Source organism: Pungitius pungitius, chromosome 9 (assembly GCF_949316345.1).
Source record: "Pungitius pungitius chromosome 9, fPunPun2.1, whole genome shotgun sequence".
In the NCBI taxonomy this organism is placed as follows: Eukaryota; Metazoa; Chordata; class Actinopteri; order Perciformes; family Gasterosteidae; genus Pungitius; species Pungitius pungitius.
Genome location: NC_084908.1, coordinates 6,290,484 through 6,317,569, shown reverse-complemented (window position 1 = coordinate 6,317,569; position 27,086 = coordinate 6,290,484). Strand labels below are relative to the sequence as shown.

The 27,086-nt window shown below is 42.1% G+C and overlaps 1 protein-coding gene across 1 annotated transcript in view; it reads left to right on the top strand.

Annotated features, from left to right (window-relative positions):
• neurl1aa (neuralized E3 ubiquitin protein ligase 1Aa) overlaps window positions 1-27,086 on the top strand; it is a 36,932-nt gene that overhangs the window by 5,144 nt on the left and 4,702 nt on the right. Inside the window, exons 2-4 of the mRNA XM_037472833.2 lie at window positions 4,378-4,628; window positions 4,883-5,204; window positions 16,006-16,734. Of these exons, the coding sequence (XP_037328730.2) occupies window positions 4,378-4,628; window positions 4,883-5,204; window positions 16,006-16,734 (1,302 nt within the window). The remainder of the gene's footprint in view (window positions 1-4,377; window positions 4,629-4,882; window positions 5,205-16,005; window positions 16,735-27,086) is intronic.

The window sequence follows — 27,086 nt, the reverse complement described above, 5'->3', positions numbered from 1 at the left end:
GGAGTGGGTTACTATGTGGGCTACCTGTGCTCCATGAGCACTGCTGCCGTTGTGACTAAATGCTATAGACTCATCATGTTCCCATCATTAATGGTTTTACATACGGTGGAGGTTATTGATCAATGGCATCTGCAAACTCAGAATAGAAAAAAATGGTTTGCACACACTGACCCAACATGTGCTACATGGATGTAAATCAGAATGCCTCCTTATTTCAGCATATCCTCACAAAGCAGTTGGTATGATATCTGTGTTTGCGTTCTACGTATTTCCGGCTCTGGGAGTGATTGCTGCGCCTGCACAACCTCCTACTCCTATGCACGCTATCCGCGTAGACAGCCGCCCTGTTTTTGCAGGGCCACGTCTACCTGGTTCCCACGCAACCTCTACACTTTTTAGATACTGTACAGCACTTTCTCATTGACTTGAGAAAATGTGTCCACGCTGTTTATATGACTTTCTTTGAGGCAGTCCTGTGTGTATCGTATCACAATTCCTTTGCTGAGTATTACTTGCTGGAGGTATAGATATACGCTATTTAGTACCCATTAACAACTAACCACACCGTGCATTCAATCAAAAAATTGCATAAAAAATGGCAGATCTTGATTATTTGAAAAGAACACTCCTAATTCCATATCGTTTTCTCCCACTTATGACATCCTATTTGCAATGTAAACCACTTAGGTGATTGTTGGTGAGTAACAACTACAAAACCTTGGTTAAATAAACTCACACATCTGTCGTCTGAGTGATGGGAGGTTAGTTTACTGTTCCACAGAGATGTCGCTTGGCGTATGACAGCTATTAGTGCAATGTTGTCTACTCTCAGAGGAATACAAGCCTCTTACTCTGTTCCTCCATCATACCATCTTCACCTTTAGCAAATGGCTCCAGTGAGGCTGTTTAAACTGCTTTTTCACAGATAACACATACATCAATCTGTGTGCACAGAGTTTTTTCTAAGAGGCATCCACCACATTGATGTCAACAGGAGCCTTTTTCAAGCTGTTTGCATCAAGGGACACAAATAACACTCCGTGGACGTGAGCATGTACTCTAGGGTTTGTGTTGCCAAGGTAATAGGAGGACTGAGACCGGCTAGTGGGCTCAATGTGGCTTTGCTTGCTCTAGTACATTTAAACGACAACATGAGGTTGAAGTGTCCACACTGATTGAGTGACACTCATTAACAGTTTAGTTTGTTTGTCACTAAAAAGTACATTTTGTTCAAATGTCTTTCTACTATGTAAATATAGTGCTGAACTCAACAGCCTTTCTGCTCCACCCTTTTATGTTCAAACAGGGGGGTTGTTGGTGTGTTGCTAAAATATATGATAAACTTACAAACCAGGTTAGTATTTTGTCTTAACAGTTTATACTCTCCTAAGGTAAGACCTAACGACCCTTTTCGCTTTCCTTTTTAGCCCTTTTTTAGTCACTTTTAGACGCTATATCAGACTAATTCAAGAACTGTTTAAGAATTTAAAATACAAGGCTGAACATTTTAATGTCCAATGTCAAATATAATTACTATTTCCAAAATTTTTTATATCATTAGTGATGATGTGGGCTCCGTTATAAGGTTGCCCTGAAAGCTGGGGGCGGGGCTTAGCCAAGGGTTAATGGAATAGGCCATGTGCTAAATGCTCCAAATGTCTACTGATGTGTTGCTAACTTTTGTGTTTTTATTAGTAATGGGAAAGACTCAACTTGACCAGAAAATAAAAATACCTGCAAAGATGTTGTGTCTTTAGGGATGTATTGTTAGTGAAGATATTGGGAAAAAGATGGAAAGATCTTTCAGGGGAGCAGAAATTAGATTATAAAAATAACTTTTATTTATATAGCACCTTTCAAAACAAAGTTACAAAGTGCTTAACAATACACACAGGAGATTTACAAAGTACAATCTAGCAGTTCATAATAAATAAGATAAAATCCATCAAATATATAAATAAGCCAGCTCGTAAAAGTGAGTTTTTTGAAGAGATTTAAAAGAGGACACAGAGTCTGCCTGTCTCAACCTGCAGGAAAGGGAGTTGGAGCCCTGACCGCAAAGGCCCGATCACCTTTAGTGACCAATCAAGTACTTGAGACAGTTAATAAGCCCCCGCCTTAAGATCTCAGGCAGCACTAAGGCTCATACGGATCTCAAAAGCTCACTGATGTAGGCAGGAGCGAAATCGTTTACAGCCTTAAAAACAAGCAGTAAAATCTTAAAATCTATTCTAAAGCACACGGGTAGCCAGTGCAGAGCAGCAAGGACTGGTGTGATGTGGTCACTTCTCTTCGTATGGGTTAAAAGCCTGGCAGCAGCGTTCTGTATCATTTGTAGCCTCTAAATGTTCCGCCAGCTAATGCTGGAATAAAGTGCATTGCAATAGTCCAGCCTGGAGAAGATAAGCGCATGGATGACTCTTTCTAGGTCTGTCGCGGAGAGGAAAGCCTTGATTTTTCTTAATAGTCTCAGTTGGGTGAAGCAGACCTGCACAGATTTTATCTTTGCTCTGTGAACTCATATTCCCCTTTTTTTTAATAGACAAAGAAACCAGACTCGGGCCCAGTTGCAAAAAAGATACCATCTGAGATCATAAATAGTACGTTGATGTATCTGAGTAAACAAAAGGCATCTGTTGTATCCTAGCTGGTAACCACAGAGCTATAGAGTACCCTTATCAGCATCTTTAGATACACGTGTTTGCTAAGGAACTTGAATTTACACATAGTGTGTTCCCTGTACAGCAGCTGCGCCTCTTTAGAGCCCAGTAATGCATTCAGCTCAATCTACCCAGGACCATGTGCACCACATTCAACACATGCTCTCCTGCGGCTCTGCCTAAGACAAAAGGCCTCAGCAGTGCCCATAGTTTAGGGCCAGATTGAACGGTTGAGGCTTACAGGGTGAAACACTGGAATGGGCAATACTAGGCTAACACAGACTGGAGAGAGGATGGAGACAAAGGAAAGAAGGACACAAGAAAGAAACATGAAGCTGCATGGTCTTATCAGGACTCTACCACACATCTGCTGCTGCCATTGTGTCAGTCAGACAGTCCTCGTTGAATATGACTGAGTGAGTCCATCAGACATTGTATATTTACTATTGTTCTGATATGATATTTTAAAAATCTTGACGTTTTATATTTTTTAATTAAGCCCCTGACGAACAAAACTAACCACCAATTGGACTCAAGGAGGAACTGATCCAATTCGGGTGGTTGTCACCTCCCAAACACATTTTGGCTAAGACTCAAGTCAAAACATATTTCACACAAATGTCTCACAGATGAGACATTTGTGACATTTTGTTGACATGATGACCTTATTCCGACAAACCACAACACAACTGGGGGTCAGAAGCAGAACCGTGTGAGGTGGTGATTGTAGATCCCATAGATAGGTGCTCCAAATATTTCTTGTGGAAATGTTTGGAGTTCGATTTAAAAAAACTCAAGAAACTGAAACATCATGGTAAACATCAGGTTTCGTTGATTTTTATGCTGATGCATCAGTTCCTCTGATTTGAAAAGCCGGGCTTGTAAATCCTCCCGGGATAAATTAATCCAAGAGAGCGACATTCCAATTCCTCCTCTGACAGTTCACTCAAAGGTCTATAATGCAACACAGCTGGGAAGCATGCACTGCTTTGAATCAGAAATATTTTATATCTCAACTTGCATCAAATGTTGATCACTAACTGATGTACGAACTGAGTTGACCTGACAACCTGACAAAAAATGGGCTCAACCAAAAAAATCTAAATTAAACCATTTCACCCCAAAATATTGTGATGGTGAAACAGAACAGATACAGAACCTCCTGGAAATCATTTAACGTCGCGGCAATGATGGAATATGACGTTTCAGTTTGCTTTCAGAATACAAATCCATCAGTTGAAATCTTGCTGTTAACAGCACTAGACGATCTGTGCTGTCACAACCCCTCAGACCCCCTCACCCAGACTCCGTTCAGACACATTGACTGGATCAGCTGGACGCTTCAATTATCAAGTCCATCTAGCCTCGCTCTGCCAGTTGGAATGCAAAATTACATTTTTTATTAGGCTGCTTTCTTTTATACAAGGATTTTATCATGATCGTGGTGTCAATTTAGCTAAGTAACCGATGTTGTTATTACTATGTTAGAGGTAAGTATTATTTCAACCTATTCTAACTAAACTTATCAACTCCATTGTGTCAGTATTAGACGACCAGTGTTAAGACCAAATCAACAAATATCCCAAATACAAGTATTTAGGAATCTTGATGATGATGATGTTAATATTTTGACATCAAATTTGAAATAAAAAAAAACCCAATTGTGTTTCACAGTAAAGCTCAACTGACTCTGTGCTTTGTACTCTCTTTGTCTCAGACTCCCTGGGTGGCCCCTTTCCTTCCACGTCGCACAGATGCCACCACAAACCGAGGAGGTGCCTGCCTATCCAGTGTGGCAGTGTTGGCACGCCCCTTCCCATCATCCCACTGCTCTTCCATCCAAATGCCAAGGGATCCCAAATTGTCATGGACCTGGCCCAGAAGACAGTTAAGAGGCAGGCCAGTTTCTGTAATGCCATCACTTTCAGCAACAGGCCTATGGCACTCTATGAGCAAGTCCGCCTCAAGGTATTCTATGTCCGAGTTGATCACTTGAGTCCCTAAAACTCTGTGGCCTTTTAAACTGACTAAATGATTGTACCTTTTTATCATATGCACTTAATGTGTGGAGTTACACTGTGAAGATTCAACAACACAGTGGTTGCATTGGAATGGAAACCATGTAGAAGTTTAGAGTCAGCGGTGATATACGGTCAAACGGTGGTATCTACTTATATTTCAAATAATACCAATAAAGCCACATATGGTTTTCTTCTCCCCAGATTACTAAAAAGCAGTGTTGCTGGAGTGGGGCTGTACGTCTGGGCTTCACTGCCAAAGACCCCTCCAGGATAAACCCAGACAACCTGCCCAAATACGCCTGCCCCGACCTGGTGTCCCAGAGTGGCTTCTGGGCGAAGGCCCTGCCTGAGGAGTTTGCCAACGAGGGCAACATTATTGCCTTTTGGGTGGACAAGAAGGGCAGAGTCTTCTACCGCATTAACGAGTCCAGTCCTATGCTCTTCTTCAGTGGAGTCCGCACGGCCGAGCCCCTCTGGGCCCTCATCGATGTTTATGGTCTGACCCGCGGAGTGCAGCTGCTAGGTAAGATGGTTGGAGAAGCCTGAAATGCAGAGCTAAATTACAAAACAGACAAGAGCCAAGTTGTACAAGGAGGATGACCGGAACGCCCCTCAATTCAATTTATTTTGTAAAGCCGAAAATTGCAAATTACAAATTTGCCTCAGAGGGCTTTACAGTCTGTACACATGCAACATCCTCTGTCCCGAAACCCTCACATCGGCACAGGAAAAACTCCCCAAAATATGAAAAAACCCTTCAATGGGGAAAAAAGGGAAGAAACCTTAGGGAGAACGTCAGAGGAGGGATCCCTCTTCCGGGATGGACTGACTGCAATAAATGTCATGTGTACAGAATCAACAATGTAAAAGATGTACAACACATTCAATTCCTCTAACAGAAATGATACAAGTAATTGCAAGTAGCAGAACTTGAGATGAGATGTTTCATTTTTTTTAGCCTAGTCTATAAATCTAAATCAATTGAAAATCTATTACTCAGATACCAGCATAATTTCTGATCATAGAGGTCTAACAGTATCCAACGATAGCTTATCAGGTGGTTAGGTCAAACAAACCACCTTGCTTATGTACACCGAAGGCTACAGGTGAGCAAACCCTACAGTGATCCTGAACCACAGTCCATTGTGCCTCAAACCCGCTACTATTTAATCTGGCCTTGATACCTTGTTTTAGCTAATATATACTGGTTTCCTCACAATGTAATACTTTGTGTCATCTTTTTTGCAAAGACATGAGGTCTTAATTTCTGCAGTTGACCCCAAAAAGGTTCCCTCTAGAGGTTGTCCTTCCTGTGTTGGTGTCCAGTAAAGCCTTCCATGAAGCAATGGAACAACAATGAAAAGAGGCTGTCTATATATGGCCAATATTTGGCCCCTTATGTTTACACAAAACAGCGAGGAGGGGCTGCTGTGCATTATTGAGCTATGCTGGGTAGCTTAACATGCAAAGCCCAGGATAGTATAGTCAGGCTTTGATGTGAGAGAATGTAGACACACATTTATTTTCCCTGGAGATTCACTGCTGTCATCCCTCTGCTGTTGTGTGACGTGGCCCATAGATATTGTAATTGTCTCCTGCGTTGAGTGTTGCCTTCATGGTGTCGGGGGTGGGTGTTTAGTTTCATGAGTATATATATGTATATAGTGTGTTTTCTCCTTTGTGTTTGCGTTGGCTCATAAAGTCTTGTTGCTGTATGTAAGACTTTCCTAATAGATTACGGCTAGCAGATCAACATAAGATAATAGGACATACAGGAAATAGCTCAAATATCAAGTAGCAGAGGAGGCTCACTATTCAGGCTCATCACCCTGAGGTTCGCTCTGATTGAAGTTTCTGTAATTCATCGTTCTGAGAGACGTCTGACCTCTCTGAGACTCCAAGCACTTAAACCGGCCTCCTCCTTAGCCCTACTAAAGTCATTCCTATCGTCTTTTTAGAGTCAGGCCATATGCAGGGCCGAAGCTCATGTTTCCACGGGGGTCAACTGACTAACATTTGGCCCCACAAACAGGGGCCTGTTCAGAGGGGTGGAACGCTACCGAAGGGTAAGATAGAAATACTTTATCCAGACTAGACACGTCCCTTTGTGGCGTTGAATGGCCAATTGTGTCAGCTCTGTGCATCACGTTTCTGGGGCAGCACTTCGTGAACCTTTCCCTATCCTCGGATTGGGCCGCCACATCTGAGGCCTTCCTCTTGCTTTCACTCCTTATTTTATCTGGTATTTGAGAAGCGTCCATTTCTACTTTCCGCCGGTGTGCATTTACATTACATGTCATTTACCTGAAGCTTTTATCTAAAGTGACTTACAATAAGTGCATTTCAACCATAATAAACCATTTAGAACATAAAACAAGAGAATGGTAAATCCAAGCATTTTTGTCAATCCTAAATAGCCATCTAAGAACTAAATGTTCTGTTACAAATGCTTTGACTTAAGTTTAACACCATTTGGCGATGCCACCAAGAATGCCACCTGAGCTGTGTATCATCAACATTAAACATATAGATAACCACACGTTCCTCTTGGACAAGTAAGCTCTGGTTGATAACATAAAAAAAGTTTTCACAATTATTTCAGCATTAGTGAGTTTCTTCAGCAATGTAGATTTATCTGTCTTATATTGTTCTAAAGCCATCTGTCTGCTTGCCATTCAATGAATGAAGAGGACTACTTTATAGATGAATGTCCCTAGATAGACTGAGGTATAAATGGTAAATGGAGTGTAATAGTATAGTCCTTTTCTATTCTTCCATGTCGTTCACCCTTCAGACCATGTAAAAAATCCATCTGTCCATCAGGACTAACTAACATTCATATCCATTCACACCCCTTAAGTGGAGTTAGGTGCCCAAGGAAACACCAACGTGACTAGTGCAGCCAAGGATGGAAGTACGACTCCTTTTACCGCTCCCCTAGTTCCAGTCAACTTTTACTTCATAAATGCCACTACTCCTGTTTGTCCAGCATTTTCTATGACGATATTGATCATTTTTATATGTTAGCATGTGTTCAGAGCGAACATTTTGCGTGGGACAGCATCCGGAGGCAGCTCTGAGGTCAGAGCTGAAGTAAGATAGCGAAGGATGACCTCGGGCAACATTTCAAGTGGCGTTGATGTAGAAAGATTGAAATAAAAGCTTCATCATGTGATAATCCAACCGCAGAGGATTCACTAGGATGATCCATCCTATATGGCGGAAATGGGGTAGCAGGAGTGAGCATGATGATAAGAAATAAGAGTGTCCCCTCCCATCTTCCATTCTGCTACTGAAGCTGAGACAGAACAAATTATGTGACTTCCAAAAACCGGGCCCTTTACATAAGCAGCTTTTGACTTATTTGTGGGGGGAAAACAGTGGAAGAACAGCTTGTCTTAAGAATAATTAAACTTGAACAAAACATACTAGTAACACATTCAGTTAAATGTTCCTTCTTAAAAAGGCCCGAACAGAAACTGCTGTCTATTTCTATAAGGCCTAATCCTAACATACTTTAACACTCCAAAAGAAAAATGATGGAAGCTTTGCCAATGTATTAGTTAGACTGCCTGTCTTGATCCACGTGCTGTTTGTCCTCCTCAGTTCTTGGTTTACTTGGCCTACTTTGAACCCTCTAAAAACAGTGAATCAACTGACAGGCATTGGCCAACTGTCTTCTGAAGGCGGTTTCAGTTTTTGAGAAGGTATCCCAATGAATGTTGTAATGAACTACTCAGTCTCATGTCCAATGTTTGCGTACAATGGTTAGTGGTAGAAAAAAAAGGGTAATACATAATTAGCAGTCACTTGTTTGTGGACACACCACAAACAAGTGACTGCTAATTATGTATTACCCTTTTTTTCATACACACACATCATGTGCACCGAAGAACTTCATTGGACACGAGGAAGGCGGGTGAGTTCCTGAGTAATTCCAGCTGTTAATGCTATGAGTCAGTCACATAGGAGCTTTAGTCAAGAGGGGCCCGGTGTGGGACTTCAGTGAAAGACGGGAGATCACAGTCAGATTGCAAACTCTCCAGGACACTGACACCTCTCAACGAGACAGTCAAAGAATGCAGCAGTTCCTTATTAAAAATATCTTCTGGAAGAGGAATCTGTGCTCATCAGAGATGCGCTGTGTGGGGAAGTCACTGAAGTCTGCTATGTCATAAGCGCCTCTCCTCAGGTGATGCATTAAATGACACTTTAGGTCTTGACAGGTGAATGAGGTCCCGTTGTAGGACCAGGAAGCCAGAGTGTTTGCTGTTGTGATTGGCAGAGCACTACAATACAATTTCAGTACAATGCGTGTTTCTTACATATGTGCTCTTTCTTTGACTTATCTCTGCATTCGGCACCAGAAACCTGGTCTTCTGTTTATTGCAGGAGCTTCTGTGGTTTAGAGTTACAGCGTGGTTCAAACTTGTCAAACGTGTCCATGTCCATGTGTCCCTGGGCAAGACACCTAACCCCAAATTGGATTTACAAGTAGTTCCTGCACTGTGTGAATTTGAGATAGTCCTGATTGGCAGGTTTCACCCTGCAGTAACAGAGCAGAATGCAATGACATTTGGATCACCATTATAACACTCATAGAATTCTGTCTTTCAGAGACTTTAACTGTCTGTTTTTAAACCGTAGTAAACCTATATTATGGCATTTATGGGTTCCAACCATATCATGCTAGCTTATCTAGAGAGGCCCTGAATAACATTCCAATGTGAGGATACATTCTGGTGATTTTTGAAGGGTTCCTCTCACGTCTCAGCTAAAATGGGTTGTATTGTTTTCCAAAGTCTCCCTCTATCTACATGCTCATTTTATGGGGATCAGATGCAGTTTGCATGCAGTATAAATGTGTTATTTTCACCTTTTCAAAAATTCTGTAATTGAACATTTTTGCATAATAGGTCTCAACAGTCTTGAATTACACTTATTGTGTTTGACTGGGGGAGGCTCTTTACATAGCGAGAACATTAACCTTGCTATAATAACCTGTTGTGACCTCTAGCATGATTACAGCCTGTATTGGCAAAAAATGGTATCAATCCAAAAATCGATGCAATTATTAGAATCACAATCACACTCCAAACATTTGAATATGTTTATTACACACAATACATACACGCTGCTCAAATTACTCTTCAGGTTCCCAGTTTTTAGATGATATACACCACCTCTATTTGTCATCTACTGCTGACCTGCTATCACCCCATCAACGCCCCCCTAATGAAGACCAAAACAGGTCTATGGTAGAGCGGAAGAAGTCCAACTGTTTGGTTAAATAGTCTCTCATACAATGTTCTTTCTGCTCTCCAAGGACTCCAGGAACATGAAGTCAGAAGTCTATTAGGATTGTGTTATCCAGCTCAGAGAGAGAGACGAACCAGGGTTCCCATTCTTCTACGAGAAACCCATTACTTTTCAGTGAAATGATTTGATTATTTTGCGTACTCGACTAGCGGTGATGTTTGACTTGGCAGAACAGCCTCCCAGTTAATAGCAGCACTTATATACAAGCCCGGACTCTTCACGCAGACCCTCCAACAACAACACACAAAGCAGGAAAGATGGCGTAAAACCTGCCTTTTCTGTACTCATTTAGGAAATGTAGCTTAGTGTTTTAATGATCTGTAGGCATCAAACACAGCAAATTTGTTCCTTGGCTTCAGTTGGCTTCATATCATTTATGACGCATGTTGGTCAGAGCGTTCTGAAGGCCAAGAAGAATAAACTGGATTTGTTTGACTTTGAAGTTACTTTTCCTCGGCTGGATTCCCCAGCTCACTGAATACCTCTGAAGAAGAGGTATCAAAAGTCATGAGCAGAATAATTCCACTTTGAACTTAATTCAAAAGATGACTTTTAATGGGTACCGTATCAATATTTATTTTCTGTTCCTTGTGTTTCCTCATCTCAGTGTGTCTTTCCCATGCTCAAGAAGTTCTCTTACCAGGGACGTTGAGCTAAGATTCAGTGTCTGGCCTTGTGACGAAGCTCCAGGGGAGTCAACTCCATATTTACTGCCCCCTGCCTGAGACAGTCACTTCAGGGGCTTCTATCCATTGGGAAGCCCCAGTGGATAGAAGGACATTATTGCAGCTTTCAGAATGACAGCAAAGGGGTGGACACGCATGTGTTGAGAGGGTCGTCCACCTCATATGAGCCTTTGTGCTTGAGCACAGGAATAAAACAAAGGTGCTTCATTATATAAGAACCGTATGATGGAGGTTATTAACGCTGGGGTATGGCATGCTGATTGGTAGAGGCGATGGGGGGAGGGGCCCAGGCACATGCTGGATTCTGCAGATGACCTAAGGGATAGAGCTTTTGTGACTTACCGGGCATTTTGCCTGGCTCTTTGTTATGGCCATGTGTCGCCTCAGGAGCCTGCTGCTCTTTCCAAAAGCCATGGGTTCAAACCCGCCCAGGCCGATTTAAGGATTGGGCCAGCGCCAGGGAATAAAGAACATCCCAAACATCTAGCACAAAGGCCTCTCTGACTCCGCCTCTCTCCCTCTCTCTCTCTCTTAGCCATATTATATCTTAGCCTCTCATTCTCTCGGTCGGTCTATAAGCTATGCGCTTTCTCTTTGGTCTCTTTGACTCCTTGCTCTTCATATCTCACTGGATTTCCGCCTCCAGGATCTTCCTTCCAAGCTCATCTGAACAATTCCCGGTGCATTTTCTGTCCTCCCTTCTGACAATCTCTTCCTTCCCTCTTTTCGTTTGCTCTTCCTAGTCTTTCTTTCCCTTCACCTTTGCCGACATCAGATGACACCCTCCAAAGCATACGGATGAAGATAAGCCCTGTGAAATAGATTGCGTGCGTGAGAGTAAATCCCCCCCACACCCTCCCGCTCCGATACTGTTTGTGTGTTCCCACTGCTCAGGCCAGCAAAGCCACTAAGCCAGCCTGTGCAACTATCCACCCCCCCCATGCACAGCCCCAGTTAGCCGGCTTTGTGGCTATTCCATAATAAAAAACAATTACAGCGGGAGCCAATGCGTGAGGGCCAAGATGGACATGCCGCCCCCCCTCCCTTTCCATGTATAGACAATGGATTAGTCCAACAGGTGCTTAATTATTCAAATCAAAACATGCTCCAAGATCAGAAAAAGAGGCATCCCAAACGGGCTAACCCATAGTTAGCACACTCCTCTGCATGAACAAATTAATGGTTCACCCCAACAGGTGCTCGATTTGGTTGGAAATTCAATCGAAAGTGAAGAATCAGGTGATGAATCCCCCTCCTCCTCTCCCAGGCTCACAGTGTCAGCAGCTGCATCTTCAATGGCCCCATTACAATATCCTCCTACATGACACACACACACACACACACAGGCACGCACGCATGCATGTTTAAAGCTGCTTTCATAGTGAGAAACTGTCCTTGGCCAATGGGAGGAAGGATCTGTGAGTGGCGGATTTAAAAGGGACCAATGAGACAAAAGGATTGTATTAGCTAAAGGCGCAGGTGCAGCATGGTTAGCGAGCAGCAGATGGTGCGCTCACAAACAGATACACACACAATCTTTTTCAAATGCATGGTCAATGTTCTACTGTGGTTTCAGTCATCATTCTGTGCTGGAGGCTAACAACATATTCAGTGCTTCCATCTCACCAGCCTTTGAGGAATAAAGTAGCAAAAGAAGAACAAGTGGCACACAAACCAATAAGGCTTGTAAATGGCTTTTCTTTCAAAAGTGAGCTAGGAAGAGGAAAGGGAGATGATGTAAAAAAGGAACATTAACTCTCGGTGAACCTTCTTTTGAGGTATTTTGGAAGAAATCCGTTTACTGTTTATGTTCATACAGTCTGTGTTGGACTTATGAGTCCGAGTTACACACACAGAGAGAGCCCTGATTTGCGCCTTTCCCGACTCCTTTCGACATAAATCCAGCATTGTCACCTCCGCCTTCCTGGCTTTACGACATGTTATCATCCTCTCCGCAGCTCCTGTTCTCCTTCGTGTCCCGGAGGTATTGCAACAAAATCTGTCCACTCGTAATCCAATAGGATGGAGCGATGAGCAGCAGAGGAATCCGTCTCTGGAAAACGCACACACAAACAGTTTTGTTTGGTGGTGTATTTCCAATCCCCCCCGATAAATCTGAGAGAGTAGGCCGCCACTGCCTCCGCATCCCGATGAGTTGTTCGGCTAAGCCGTTAGCATGCCTGCTGCTCTCTGTATCCCCAAGGGAGAGGCCTTCCCAGAGCCACATTAAGCTATATGTACTTAACTTAAGGCCTCCCTTCAGCAAGTCTCTGTCTGAAGAAATGGCACGGAAACACGGAAATGTCAGATGTTGGTGGTTTTGTTGGTGCTGGCTGTGTTTTTATTGAGCGTGAGACGGTCGGCGGACTGATAGTAGAAGGGAATAGTAGATGGAATCAGAAAAGTGGTTAAGATGTGGAGTTTTTGAATGACTCTACGGTATTCACAAATAATACTTCTTTGGTCCCAATTTTAAATTGGTTTACAATTGGTCAAATGTTATGTTTATTTGAAAATCAAATGTGAACCTGACAGTTTTTGATATTCACTGTATTATATTCTTCGGTTAAAGATTTTATGTTTTTGCATTCAAATAACTATTTTCACCTTTAAATCTGCTTATTGCGTTCTGATCTTTTTTTTCACATTCAGACTTTTGACCCTGATGTGGCGTGAAGGGGCGGGACATTAATTGGGGGGGGCGTGTCATCATGAGTGACAGCTTCCTCAAACGCATCCTTTTCACTTTTATTTAAGTTTGGATGTAACAAAACAATTGACCCCACAGACAAAGTTCTTAGCGAGCTGTTTTGGATCCGACTAGAAAATGCTTTTCCTGCTGAAAATGAGTTGGAATGCTAAAAGCTGAAATTGAATTGAAAAATGAATTTCAGAAAATTGCTCAAAATAAAGAAATTAAAAAATATAATACAGCTTAAATTAATTCTGAACATTGCTAAAAATACAGATATAAGAAAAGTTGAAATTAATTTTAAAGAATTGCAAAAAATACAGATAGGGGAGAAGCTGAAATGAAATACAAAGTGCTGAAAATACGGCGGAAAACATACATAGCAGAAGCTCTATACGAATTTCAATAAACTGATGAAAATATAAAAATTGCAGAAACTGAAAGCCGACAACAGCTGAGAAGAATAAAAAAATGTATTTCTTGTAGTAATATTAGTAGTAGTAGTAGTTATAGTTGTAATTGTGGTACTAGTTGTAATAACAGTAAAAGAAGTAATAGTATCAATAGCAGTAGAAAATACTGCTATTATTCATAGTGGTATTTGTAGTAATTAGTAGTAGTTGTAGTATTAATAGCAATAGAAAAACTAGTATTGATAGTGAGTTTCATAGGTAGTAGTACAAATATTAGTACATGTTATAGTAGTAAGAGTATTAATATCAGTTGCAGTTTATTTACTACTGGTAGTAATAGTATTTCTAGTCTAATAGTAGTAGTAGTAGAAAGCGTCTTTTTAGAAATAATAGAAGTTGAAATACTAGTAGTATTAATAATGGTAGTATCAGTTGTAGAAGTACTACTAGTAGTACTAGTAATATTAGTAGTCTTTGTACTAGTATTTGAAAGAGCTTGTTCAAAATAACAACTTCATTCTAAGCTTCATGGTTAAGGTACAGATACTCATTGAGGATTTTATTTTGAAAGGATGAAATTGGGAATGGGGGGGTTGGGAGACAGAATGTTTGTTATTCAAACTAAGAAGTTATTAATTGATAGGCCTCATCAAACATTACAGTAAGAATCCCCTCCATGGTTGGTTTGTTTTGAAATGATGGGATTGGGGGGGAGAAAAGAGAGCGAAAACTAGAAAGAGGGAGGAAGAGAGAAAGTGGGCAAGTAAAGGAGAGATGCATGGATCGCGTGTGTTAGTATCCGTGGCAACGGAGCAGCTGCTCAAAGAGCAGAGAGAGGCAACCAATCCACACCTCAAACAAATGTACTCTGGAGTAAAACTACGATGGGTATCCATTGATATGTGATTTTGATTTGTATTGGAGCATATGGGGCTTGAACCAGACTTTGTCTCACTCTTGGGCTCCTCAGGCCAAAAGTAAATAACTGTGGGATTCCATACCCAAGCATGGCATCGTTTTGATCCAAAAATGAAGCCTGAAAAGTTAATATTCTGGCCATGAGGGCAAATGTGCCAGATTCTTTTTACCGGATTCTGACGCTGGTCCACCCTCTATCTCTCTACATAGACACCCATGTAAATCTCAGAAAAGGCCTGAAAAACTAATGAACGATAATCAGTGAAACAAGTAAATTAGATATCAACAAGCCTTTTTTCTTTTTTATGAAATAGTTCAGATTTTTGTCAACATTTTACAGTTGTGTCTTTAGCTGTAAGATTGGCGAAGCAGAAAAAGTTGAAGCGGTTTGGGAGGATTTGAAAATGAACTCCATTGGAAAACCATGTTTTAAAAAGTTGTTGATTTTAATTCATATAAATTCAATTATAACAGCAAGAAAGCTGAAAAATCATAGCCCCCCTCCCGTGAACGAGCTGATGATTTTAATATTTGAACGGTTTTAATAGCTAAAAGTGTGAAGGAGTTGAAAGGTGCGGCGGAAGAAATAGAATAAGTTGAAAAAAGATTTGAAGAAGAATACTTGGAATGCGTCAACGCATTTTTTAGAGATTGAATAAACTCGTGAAAGAGAGAAGTAACCGTCATGTAATCCATTGATTACAATATAACTGTATTCTAAATACCATCCATTTAAATTGTAACTGTAACAGAATACTGTTATTCACAATTTGTATTCTAAATACATAACGCCGGTACATGTAAGCAGCCTGCGGGCAGCTCAGCTCGGGTTTATGTGTTTGTATTTGTGTGATTGTGATACATATTGGATGACATTAATGACTCCCTGTAAAGTGATACTTTATTATAGACAGCAAGGAATGCAACCAATGCGCAAACATGCACATGTGCTTCATTTAGCTTGAGGAAAGTCATTTATTGACTGACTCCATAGAGCACTTTCTGTCTAAAGTCACAGGAGATGATTCAGCTGTGTGCAAATATGGCAGCACCTGACTACTTTTTTGTTTTTATCTTTGAACGCACTTTCTGACAAAATGAGTAATTAGAACTAGCGTACGTGGCATCCAACTCACGCAAAGTAAGTCAAATGGCTTTTCTTTCTCTTTCATCATTTAATCAGATCTTCTGAGAATTGTTTGCTCTCTATTCAGCGATCCAGCTGACTGCAGACTTCACTGCCTCAACTCTGAGATAACCACTATTAAGCACCTTTCTGTCTCCGTCTCTTTGCAGACAGTGAGATTGTTCCTCCAGACTGCCTACGCCCACGCTCCTTCACCACAGTGCGGTCCTCCTCTCTCCGGCGTGAGGCTGACGACTCCCGCCTGTCCGTCAGCCTGTGTGACCTCAACCTGCAGCAGGAGGACGGAAGCAACGGCCACAATCACTCCCACCGGCACACCCTCCACCTGGCCTCCTCCTCCTCTTCCTCCACCTGCCCCATACCTCAGAACTCTCTCAACTCCCAGCAGTCCTCTCTGCTGCCATCCGCCCTGGAGAGCGACCTCCACTTCCACCAGCTGCGTGGCGCTCACATCAAGACTCTGGACCAGCAGACCGTGGCGCGATCCGAGCACGCGCGAGACGAACGCACGCTGGTCTTCACCAACCGGCCCCTGCGCACCGGGGAGACGGTCTTCATCAAAGTCACCAAGTCCAGCCCGGCCCGCTCGGGCTCGCTGTCCTACGGCGTGACGTCCTGCGACCCGGCGGTGCTGCGTCCCAGCGACTTACCCTACAATCCGGAGGCTCTGGTGGACAGGAAGGAGTTTTGGGCGGTGTGTCGGGTGCCGACGCCTCTCCAGAGCAGTGACATCTTGGGCTTCCTTGTCAACCAGGGGGGGGAGGTCATCCTCAGCCACAACGGCACCAATGTGGGGATGCAGGTGTGCGTGGACAACTCCCGCCCGCTCTGGATGTTCTTCGGTCTCCACGGGGCTGTGACTCAGCTCAAGATTCTGGGTAAGTGAAATCAAATTAAATATTAAAGTTTGACAAAAATATTTCAGGGGGAGTGGAGTGTTTCAATAATGCACTCAAATCAATCAGGAAAGGCTAAGATATTAAAACTGAAAAGGTTCTGGATTCTACCGTGTTTTTTATCTGGGTCCATCCTAGTTTTACTTTTTTAACCACATTTAAGTGAGGACTTAATTCATCAACCGCATAAACATTAATGCTAATGGTAATTTTTCTGTGGAGATGTGAGTAATGACAAACATAATTCATCATTTTTGTCAACTCAGTAAACCATGATTCTACACTTCCCATAAAGGAACCAAAGCTGTTTTACGTTGGACTTTTTTGTTTGAACTCAACAAATGAATTGACCGGGCTCATAAAGCAGCTTTGCATGTGTCTTCCAATGTCGGCCAATAACTGATGAGAAATCGCAGCACAGAAAGACCTGACTTGTTACCTCCAGGGGGGCCTTCCCTCCGGTTTGGGAACCACTAATGGAGAGAGCCTTTGTGGCCCTCACACAAAATTCCTCACCTATAGAAACACAGCGGAATAACATAAAGCTTATGAGCACTCTGAAGTCAAAAGAAAGTTCTATTTTCTTCTATGTTGTTACTGAGTAGTTCTGGTAGATGTCTCTGTCATGGTTCTTTAATCATTCCAGTTGTGCTACACTTTAAAGTGTAACACAACTGGAATGATTCAGCTCAATGTCTCAATGAGTGCAGTTGGTTCTAGGAAAAACCTTCCAGCACAAATGACAGATTTTACATCACACACACGGGGCTTGTTTTGTCATCAACAAAATAAATTGTTCTTGTGTCTGACCCATCTCTCCACCTGGACCTTCTCTTAACGCCAACTGTGTTCAGAAATTTGATATGTAAAAAATAAAATCTGGGAGAATATATGTGGATTACACACCGATCTGTAAAATTATACTAAAACACAGATATGTATAACACAGAAAATACAGAACTATATTTTTATATTTGACAAAAACTCTAGATGAATATAAACATATAACCCAATTATTAAGAACATCCTAGCATGCCAAACTTCAGGACCATGGGAGTATCCCAAGCACTTAGTTTTTGTGAAGAAAGACGCAAAATGGATGGACGGAATAGTGGATCAGATGGAAAAGTCCTAACGTTGATTTATATGCCTCATGTGTGTCTGAAAGGGAGCGATGAGCACACTTTAGTTCTTAGACCACATGCTTTATCTTGTGAATAATCCAACGTGAAAGAGTCATTTCTGCTGGAAAAACCCAGTCCTTAGAGCCCAGCAATGTATCATGGGTCGAGAGCCCACAGATCAGGATATCGATCTTCATTTGGCTCGGCAAACCACTGCTGAAACCCCTTAGATATGTGCTGTATTTATTTAATTCCTAGGGTTGAAAATCTATTTGTGCTAAGTGTTGATCGCTCTGACAGAATGCCAATCGGGGCAAACCGACCATGACTCCTTGTTTGGAAATTACTGCCGGGGACCAGGAGCAACACCAAGGAGACACAATATTTACACACAGGAAGCAGTTGGACGCATTTATAGAAATCGAGAGAAAAGACGAGGCTCTGTGGACCGAGGAAGATAAGAAACAGGAAGTGTGCCCAGAGGTGGACAGAGGCTGCCGGGGGAAGGGGGCAACAAGATGTCTCAGTGGGGGGACACTTGTATTGGTCTACCAAGCATAATGCCTTCCTACAAGATGTGTATGTAGACGGGGGGGGGGAGCTGCAACATGATGTGAAAAACATTCTGAATGACATTTTTGTCTGCTGAATAAAGTTGGCTAAATCCTTTTTAAGCCAAACTGACACAAATAAATATACACACGGTTTATGTGAGACATCCTTAAAATGATCATTTTGAACAACTGCTGTTTTTATAAATGCAACAGTTGCAAAGTTGCACGTTCAGCTGGGAAAGCTGTTCTTTAATTAATGCGGCTCTTAAAAAGGTTTTAACCTTTCCAAAGGTGTCTCAGTGAGTGCGTGGAGGAAGAGGCATCCATAAATACATCCTGCGATTCTTCACTGACGGCAGCGGAAAAGGAAAGCAGAGGTTAGAAACAGGTTAGAGAGGAACAACAAAGCTCCAGACAACACTGAAGACATTCTGATCTTTCCTCTCACAAAAGGCTTAAAACCTAATGTGAAAGAGGAGGCTGTGACTTAGTGGAGATCAGGATTGTCCGGTGAATCAGGAGTTCGATCCCCGGCTTCGCTGACACTTAGCTCCAAATGGCCCACTACAGTGTTTCAATGCTAGTTACTGATGGGCAGGTGATATGGTGGTATGGTGATATGGTGGCACCTGTATGAATGGGTGAATGATGACATGTAGGGTTAAAGAGCTTTGAGCGGTAGGAAGCCTAGAAAAGAGAACTACCGGAAGAGTAATTTACCATTTTAAAATCCAGAGGAAGGATGTCACGAGAATTGATTTTTTAGTACCAAGCCGAATTCTGAAAATGTATAGTATTAGTTTTTAGTTTTTGTATCAAGAATTGGGAAACTTCTCAGGTGTTGGTATGAACTAAAAATGTTCTAGTATGGTGACATCCTCAGTCATCGTCATCTTCTCTGTCTTGATTTCATGAAATAGTTGGAGAGAAAATTGCAGTTCCTAGTGCAACCATTATTTTATTGTTTTATGTTTGATTCATTTAATAAAAGAATGCTGGAAATAATCTCTTTTCTTTATTTTAGTTCAACAAGTACTTGTATGTTAGCAGTATACTTTGATATCGTCACCAGTAACTAATCATTTTGATATTCTTACCTAAACTAATCATGAAAGAATATAGTAATCTTGCACATCAAATTCAACAGCAGAACAAGGGCTACAAGTACACAGTACATACCATACAGTATTTACATGCTCCAAAACACCCAACAATTCTATGACCAAATATCACAACTCAAATGATGAAAATTGGACAACATTCGTAGCTCAGCCCTACTTTGGGCTGAACACACAATCAAGATTTCTACAGAATAAACATAGTTCTGCAGATTCAATAGATATGAAGCCCACCCTTATTTGTACAAAAAAAAGTCCCTTTTTAATGTTGCCATTAAAAGTGTTTGCTAGCGGCCAAACACCAACATCTTCTTTTAAACTGTCTGTACTAAAATAATCTCTAAAAGTGTGTCCTTCACTTTGTCAAAATAGTCATTTGCAGAGAGAAACACAACACAAACAACATATTATGCTGTGATCTGGAAGAGTTTTTGAGCTTTCATTTTATAATTCCAAAGGGATAATCATCCTGAGTGCTTTTTATTTAAAGCGAACCTGACTCTTTTTACTGAAGTGCGCAGTGCGCTTTTTTTTTTGTCTTCACCTAAAACATATATCTACCCATATTTAAAGGATCTGGATAAAACCTCACCTCAAGTGCTCCCTTTTATTATGACACTCAGGTTTTTCAAATAAACCCTATGGCCACACAGATTTTTTTTTGAGCAGAGGCCTAGAAAATCTTTTGGCTCAAGAGTGATAAGAGTAATTTTTAGTTCAAATCTTGGTTTGAGCCTGTTACGAATCCTCACAGCACGAACCCACCACAAAAGATATCCAGAAAGTTCCTTTTTGAGACCTGGCCAGCGAGATCTTTGAACCGGTTCTGGCCCTGAAGCGCTCAGCTGACTTTCCGTCTCCTCTCGGCCCCCTGGCCACCAAGAACCTCTGAACAGTTTTGGGGAACGTGCCTTGCCGGCACCACAACTTTTGCCGCCACCTACTCCCGGGCCTCATGTCCGTGTCCCGCCCAAACACTGCTCCCCCCCACCGGTCGCCGTCCCTGCAGACTGCACGCAGAGTTAAACCTTGGTTGGCCCCTGAGATGAGGCTGAATCCTGACAGAATTATTTCAAACTCTTTGCATGTAAGAGGAAGCAAATTCACTGTTCACGAAGGGCTAATGTTGCCCTTTGTTAGCTTGACCCACATAACAACATTTGACAACAAAGTGACTGTGACAACCACGACAATACAAATGACTGTGAGCATCAATGTACAGCAGCAGCAACTCAACTCAAAGGATCAGTGTGGCCCCATACCCTGTCTCTTTTCACCCGCTGATGTGGAGTGTTTTCGTGTCTACTTGAGCCTTCATTTCTGGCCTTTTTCTGCTTTTGCGCTACATTTCCATTTTATTGATTCCAGTTGCTTCCAGTTGCTTTGTTTCATGGGTAGTTGTCCTTTCTGGTCTATTGTGGTGAATCAGCTCATCAGCTGATCAATCAATGACATAGTTAGCAAGTTGGTTTCCCCAATCATCAATTCAGTTGTGTTTGATGTAGTCTTTAGCTTCATAAGCAAACCGTACCCTGTTTTCTTTTGCAACAAAAACTAAATACCAACACGCAGTGTTGGGAAAGTTCACTTTCTACATGAACTAGTTCAAAGTTCAGTTCACAAATTTTAAAATGAACTAGTTCAGTTCATAGTTCAAACTTCTAAATATTTGAACTAAGTTCACAGTTCCAACTAGTTCAGTTCTTTTTTTCCATACGTTGCTGCAAGCTATTATTTTTCAAAATTATTGCCACAGCCCAGAACCACAGACAGCAATTATTTTATCAGTTTTAACACTGAAACTATGCATCAGATTTAATCTTCAAATCCAATTTTGAATCCTTATCCAACCAGGGTTTACATTAGCATTGAGGGGACAGCATTTACCCTTTGTTGCTTTAATGTTGCTGTCCATTCACTCCACACTAGCAGCAGCTGCAGTGTTCACCCCTACAGTACATTCTCAAACACATGCTGCTTGAATGGTCTTTTTTAAATAAGGAATAAAAACACAACAGTTATCATTAAGGTGCAAATGTTTGCAAAGAAAGGTCAGATTCCTCCCATCCTCACCGATCTTGTCAGTAACTTCATAAAACTCATTTAAATAATTATATGCCGCTTCTTTGCTACACGCAGCTGTCGCCTCCATGCATTTCTTTTTTTTTTGATGACGCAAGCGGCGGTGCGACACTGGTGGCTGGTGTTGCCAGATTGGGTGTTTGTTCCACTACTTATTAAGGTGCGTTTACTGTGTGTTTTCTATAGAAATCTGGCACCCCATTGGACGATGTTAACCTGAAAGAACGTTCCGTTCATAGACAGCAGAATGAACGAGTTCACAGTAACGTTCATCGGGCATTAATACAGTACGTTTATTTCACGTTCGCCCAAAATATGAACGAGTTCAGGCACAACACTGCCTACACGCTCTGTTACTCAGAGAGATCTTCTGCTTTAGTTTCAAATGACAGTTTCCTGTTTGTGCATAACTGACCACCTGTCTTTTCTGTGTTCAGAGCCTCGGTAACACAACAACACAGGAAAAGACGAACAATGAAACTTGTCGAGAGCACATCTCCTTATCAGAGCACATCTAATAATTCCCCCTAAGGGGATATTCATCTTTACTTTGCAGCTGCTTTGAAATAGAAGTGTCTCTTATGCAGCTCTGGATCTATTGCTTTATTTTAAATGGAAAGCAATTTAACCTTCTGTGAAGCTGAATGACAGCCATGCCTTTCGATGGGAGTGAGGGATGTTGAACTTGACAGCTTGGCTCCCCCAGTGGGCTTCTGCTTCATGATAGGCAAATAAAGCAGTCCTCACCAAGGCCGCTTACTTGTATAAAGCATGAAGTAATCATTATCAATAGTGAGGATTGTCCCTCCGGAGGTTTTGTTGGCTGGTAGCAGGAAGCATATATGTCCATCACGTCAGTAGCCTTGACGAGCACACGCAAATTGGGGGCCAAACCAATGTTGCCCCAGGCTGAATCTAGTAAAGAACGCTGATTGGCCAAATTTTAATGTCACACATTTTTTTATTTAATCACTCATTGGCTAAAGTGCTTCTCAGACCCGCCTTTTGCAGGCAATCTCGAGATTACCCCTAGCGCAGAAAGAACGCTCATGAATACAGAACGTGCGTATGACAGGCAGCGACTTGTAAGAAAAAGCATATATTTTGCACAGATAGACTTTACAATTATTTCTAGGTACATTAAATAATTCAAAAACACAAATATTGAAATTTTAATAAATTTAATCATTATTCTATAATACGGGTAGATGAAATCAAGCGTTCTGAGTGAGTATATGGGGTGTACTGAATTGAGCCATAATGTAATATTACTTGTTTACATTGACCTGAGCGTTGCATATCAGTGCCGTGATCAAAATGATAATTTGATTTTGGGCGACCGTTGAGAGTCATTTCAGATTTTAGCTCAGTGCCGATGACCTAAAAATAGCCCGGAAACTTCCCAAATGAGCAGATTTGAGAAATACGAGCTTTCTCAAACAATTTAGGGAACCTTTAAGCCAAAGAAGACCATTCAGGTGGACGCCATAAGCAATGTGAATTAATGAGAAGCACACATTAATGTTAATCTACTTGCCAATCATCAACCAACTTTAGGTGCTAGGCTAACACACGGGAAGTTCCCAATGCTGTCTGTTTGTTGCATATAAACTTTCTGTAGGTTGCTGAATACACAATGTTTGGTGTCCACAACTTATGTTGTGCTGAAAGGCAGCTATTCACTTATAACGTCACGGACAACCGTATTATATAAGCAATAAGGTTCATCAACACACTTGAACAGTACATTATTGACAATAAAATACAGCCTCTCGTTTCCTGGGTTCCATCATCACCCAGGACTTTAAGTGAGAGCTGAACATCAGCTCCATCACTAAGAAGGTTCAGCAGAGGTTGTTCTTCCTGAGGCAGCTGAATAAGTTCAACCTGCCAAAGACGATGATGGTGCACTTCTACACGGCCATCATCAAGTCCATCCTCTGCTCCTCCATCACCTTGTGGTACGCTGCAGCCACAGCCAAGGACAAGGGCAGGCTGCAGCATGTCATCCGCTCTGCAGAGAGAGTGATCGGCTGCAATCTGCCGTCTCTCCAGGAGGTTCGCTTCCAGGACCTTGAAGCAGGCTAGAAAGATTGTAGCTGAAGCAGTACAAACATTACATTGGTAACATAAAGAGACATTAATTGCACATGCTCAAATTGAGCAAAAACACAAGCAGCTCACCTGGGTTTATGAAGGATTGCACAAAGCTTCCCCGTATTTGTACGGGAAAATAGATTCAGCGATATTGCCCATAATAATCATTGGATTGATTGTAATCTAATTACACTTCTATCACAGATCAGTGGATAAATACAGTATATATTTTACAATTCATGATGACATGGGGGGCACTGGCTCCCCTGCCTCCAGTGGCCGCACGTCACAGGTCGGATGTAATATGTAATTTTGAGATGGTATGTGGCAGAATTGTTGAAGTTGGGTTACGCTCTGAGGGTATAGCGTCACCAAGCCAAGCACTTGAAGGTCCCCTTCACTCCTCTCCCTTTCTTCTTTCTGGTGCATGTGAAGTCAACACACAAACACATACTAAGCCCCCAGCCCTCCATCGCCACCCACATCATCTGCATACCTCCCATATTTGCTAAAAATGGAAGCATGGCTGAGGTAGTTAGCAGCAGAGATGTGGCCCCAGACGGGCAGCTGTTGACAGAGGTCGGTTTGATATAGTGTCGGAATCACTGCTGGGCTGCACAGATCCTGCCTCAGCTGCCCTGGATGGCAGTTGCTCGTCTGTCAGGGGAATTAACAGAGAGAGATGAACAAAGAGAGGGAGGGAGGCTGGGGAGAGAGGCTCAAGTCATCCGATTAAAGGTTCAGCCTGAGTAGTGCAGTAACACCTTGTAGGTTTTCACAATGATATACTAATCACTAGCAGCGGCCCTTCAATTCAGAGCCTCCTATATACATTGGCTTTTTCTTTTGCTTGCCTGATGGTGGTTGGAGGTGGTTGGAGGCTTTTTCAGAAACAATCCAACCATCAAGCAAACTCGATGTATTATACATGTGTGTTAGATGTCTTTATCAAAGAATGATCAGCATCATCATGAACAGCTAGGCAGGGTTTGCCTTCAATCAGTCAATCTCTTCGTCTAGGCCTCTTTGTCTTTGAGCAAAACACATAACACCAAGTCGTCCTATAGCTGTGACTACAGTGTTGATGGATGCAGCTCTTAAAAAGGTTTCCAAAGGTGTCTCAGTGAGTGCGTGGAGGAAGAGGCATCCATAAATACATCCTGCGATTCTTCACTGACGGCAGCGGAAAAGGAAAGCAGAGGTTAGAGAGGAACAACAAAGCTCCAGACAACACTGAAGACATTCTGAACCTTCCTCTCACAAAAGGCTTAAACCTAATGTGAAAGAGGAGGCTGTGACTTAGTGGAGATCAGGATTGTCCTTTAATGAGTGGATCAGGAGTTTGATACCTGGCTCCACTAGAGTCCAAGTCGATGTGGCCATGGGTAGGACACTTAACCCTAAATGGCCCACTAAAGTGTTTGGATGTTAGTTCTTGGTGGGAAGGTGACTGTGTATGGTGGCACCTGTCATCAAGGTATGAATGGGTGAATAATGGCATGTAGGGTTAAGGAGCTTTGAGCGGTAGGAAACCCAATTACCTGAAATTGCAGAGTTGGAAGTTGGTAAAAGTTTATGATCACAGGAGGCTTCCCACAATCCTTAACATTATCTTTCAGACGTAATATTCCCCACATTTCTAGTGAGATGCTAATATTTGAGGCTAGTGAGTAGAAGGACACAAACCTGGGCTTTGCTTTGGTAGTTGATGGTTTTCCTGTGCAACAATGGATTATTAACCATCACTTCGGTGACTTCAACAAAGAAAGTTTTTAGTAATCTGGCAAAACCTACCTTCAACCTGGGTGATTGTTTGACCTGTGCAACCTTCCTAAATCTCAGTAATTGCTCTGGTGAGGATGGTGTCAGTACGATGGATCAAGTGGCTGAAGCATCGTAAGACTCAAACCGAAAAGACACCAAAATGGAATAGAGGTATAGAAGTCAAGAGACGAGTCTTAAAACACAGGACCTTCACACAGAGGAAGGTTCATGGTTCATAGTATAGAGATATAGTTATTTTAACGAACATACCCAATTTTACCTACATAACTAATTCATGTGACCACTATACCTATTGGAAGTAAAAGCATGAACTCTCACAACATGAACAACATGTTTACAGCATAAGAATCTGCTGCCACCACTAGTGGTCTTATTTAGGGAAGGAAAGCATTTTCTGATTGAAATAGCTCCAGCAATGGTGTCCCCTGTGCTTACACCTGTGGCTTATCTTTTATCTATTCATAGACATTCATAGACATTTATCTACTCATAGACATGTGTGGAGAGCAGATCATAGTAGATGACCTCACGTTACACACTGTACACACAGTGCCGATCATACACACTTTGAGCTGCCAGGAGCATCAGGGCAACCCCCCCGATTCACAAACCAAAGATAGTGTGACATGCCGCCAAGCAGCTGCTGATATATGATCGACTCGATGACACGCCAACTATGACAAAAACACTACTACCACAAAGATGAGTTATAACACAACATAATTGATTTGCTCTCAGGTCCAGTGAACCAATATTGTTTGGCCCCGTATGGGAAGCGGCTCCTGGCCCGGCATCAGTAGTATTGATCAGACTGCTGGTGCAGATGGCTGCGGAGAGGTCTGCTGGGACGTTCACCATGATGTCGGTGGTCAGTGTCAATGGGGACACGTGAAATGTCCCTCATTATGATTCATCCCAGTGGAGCAACGCTTTTTTGAGACAAAGCAGTTCCTGAAATAGGATGGTTCAATATCTAATGAGAACACAGCGGCTGATGTCTGAATCAGTTAGGGTGCTATTTTTGACAGCAAGCTTGGGGAAAGGTAATTAAAGTAATCTGCAGCTACGGCAAGACGCAGCAAAGCATTTGATGGGAATTCTTGGCGATAACATGCTTGCTCTGCCAGACAGCTCATTTGCATCTAAATGTGTTGTGTGTTTTGGTGTCGCTGGCCTACCTGTGATGTTAAACTATAAAATGTCAAATGTCAGAGCATCCCACAAGATGAGTGTCAGTAGGTGCTGCTTTCAGCAGACTGGTGTCTTCTTCCCTTTGCACAATACTGTCCTTCCGGCCAAATTGGTCATTTCAAAGCTGTATTAATTTTTTTTTTTAACCATATGAGAGATCTCACAAACGATCTACTATTGTAGTGCATTTTAATCCACTTTCAGCTCTTTGGTCTTTCACTATTCACTAGCTGCCAAAGAGAAATGATTTACAACCAAAGTACGAACGAGTGAGCGACCCCCTTCACACTGCACGTAGTCAACTAATCCACTCCTAGTATGGAAATATTGATTAGTGCGGCTTCAGAGTCACGTGTTCATCTTTTGTTAGTCATGTATCTCTT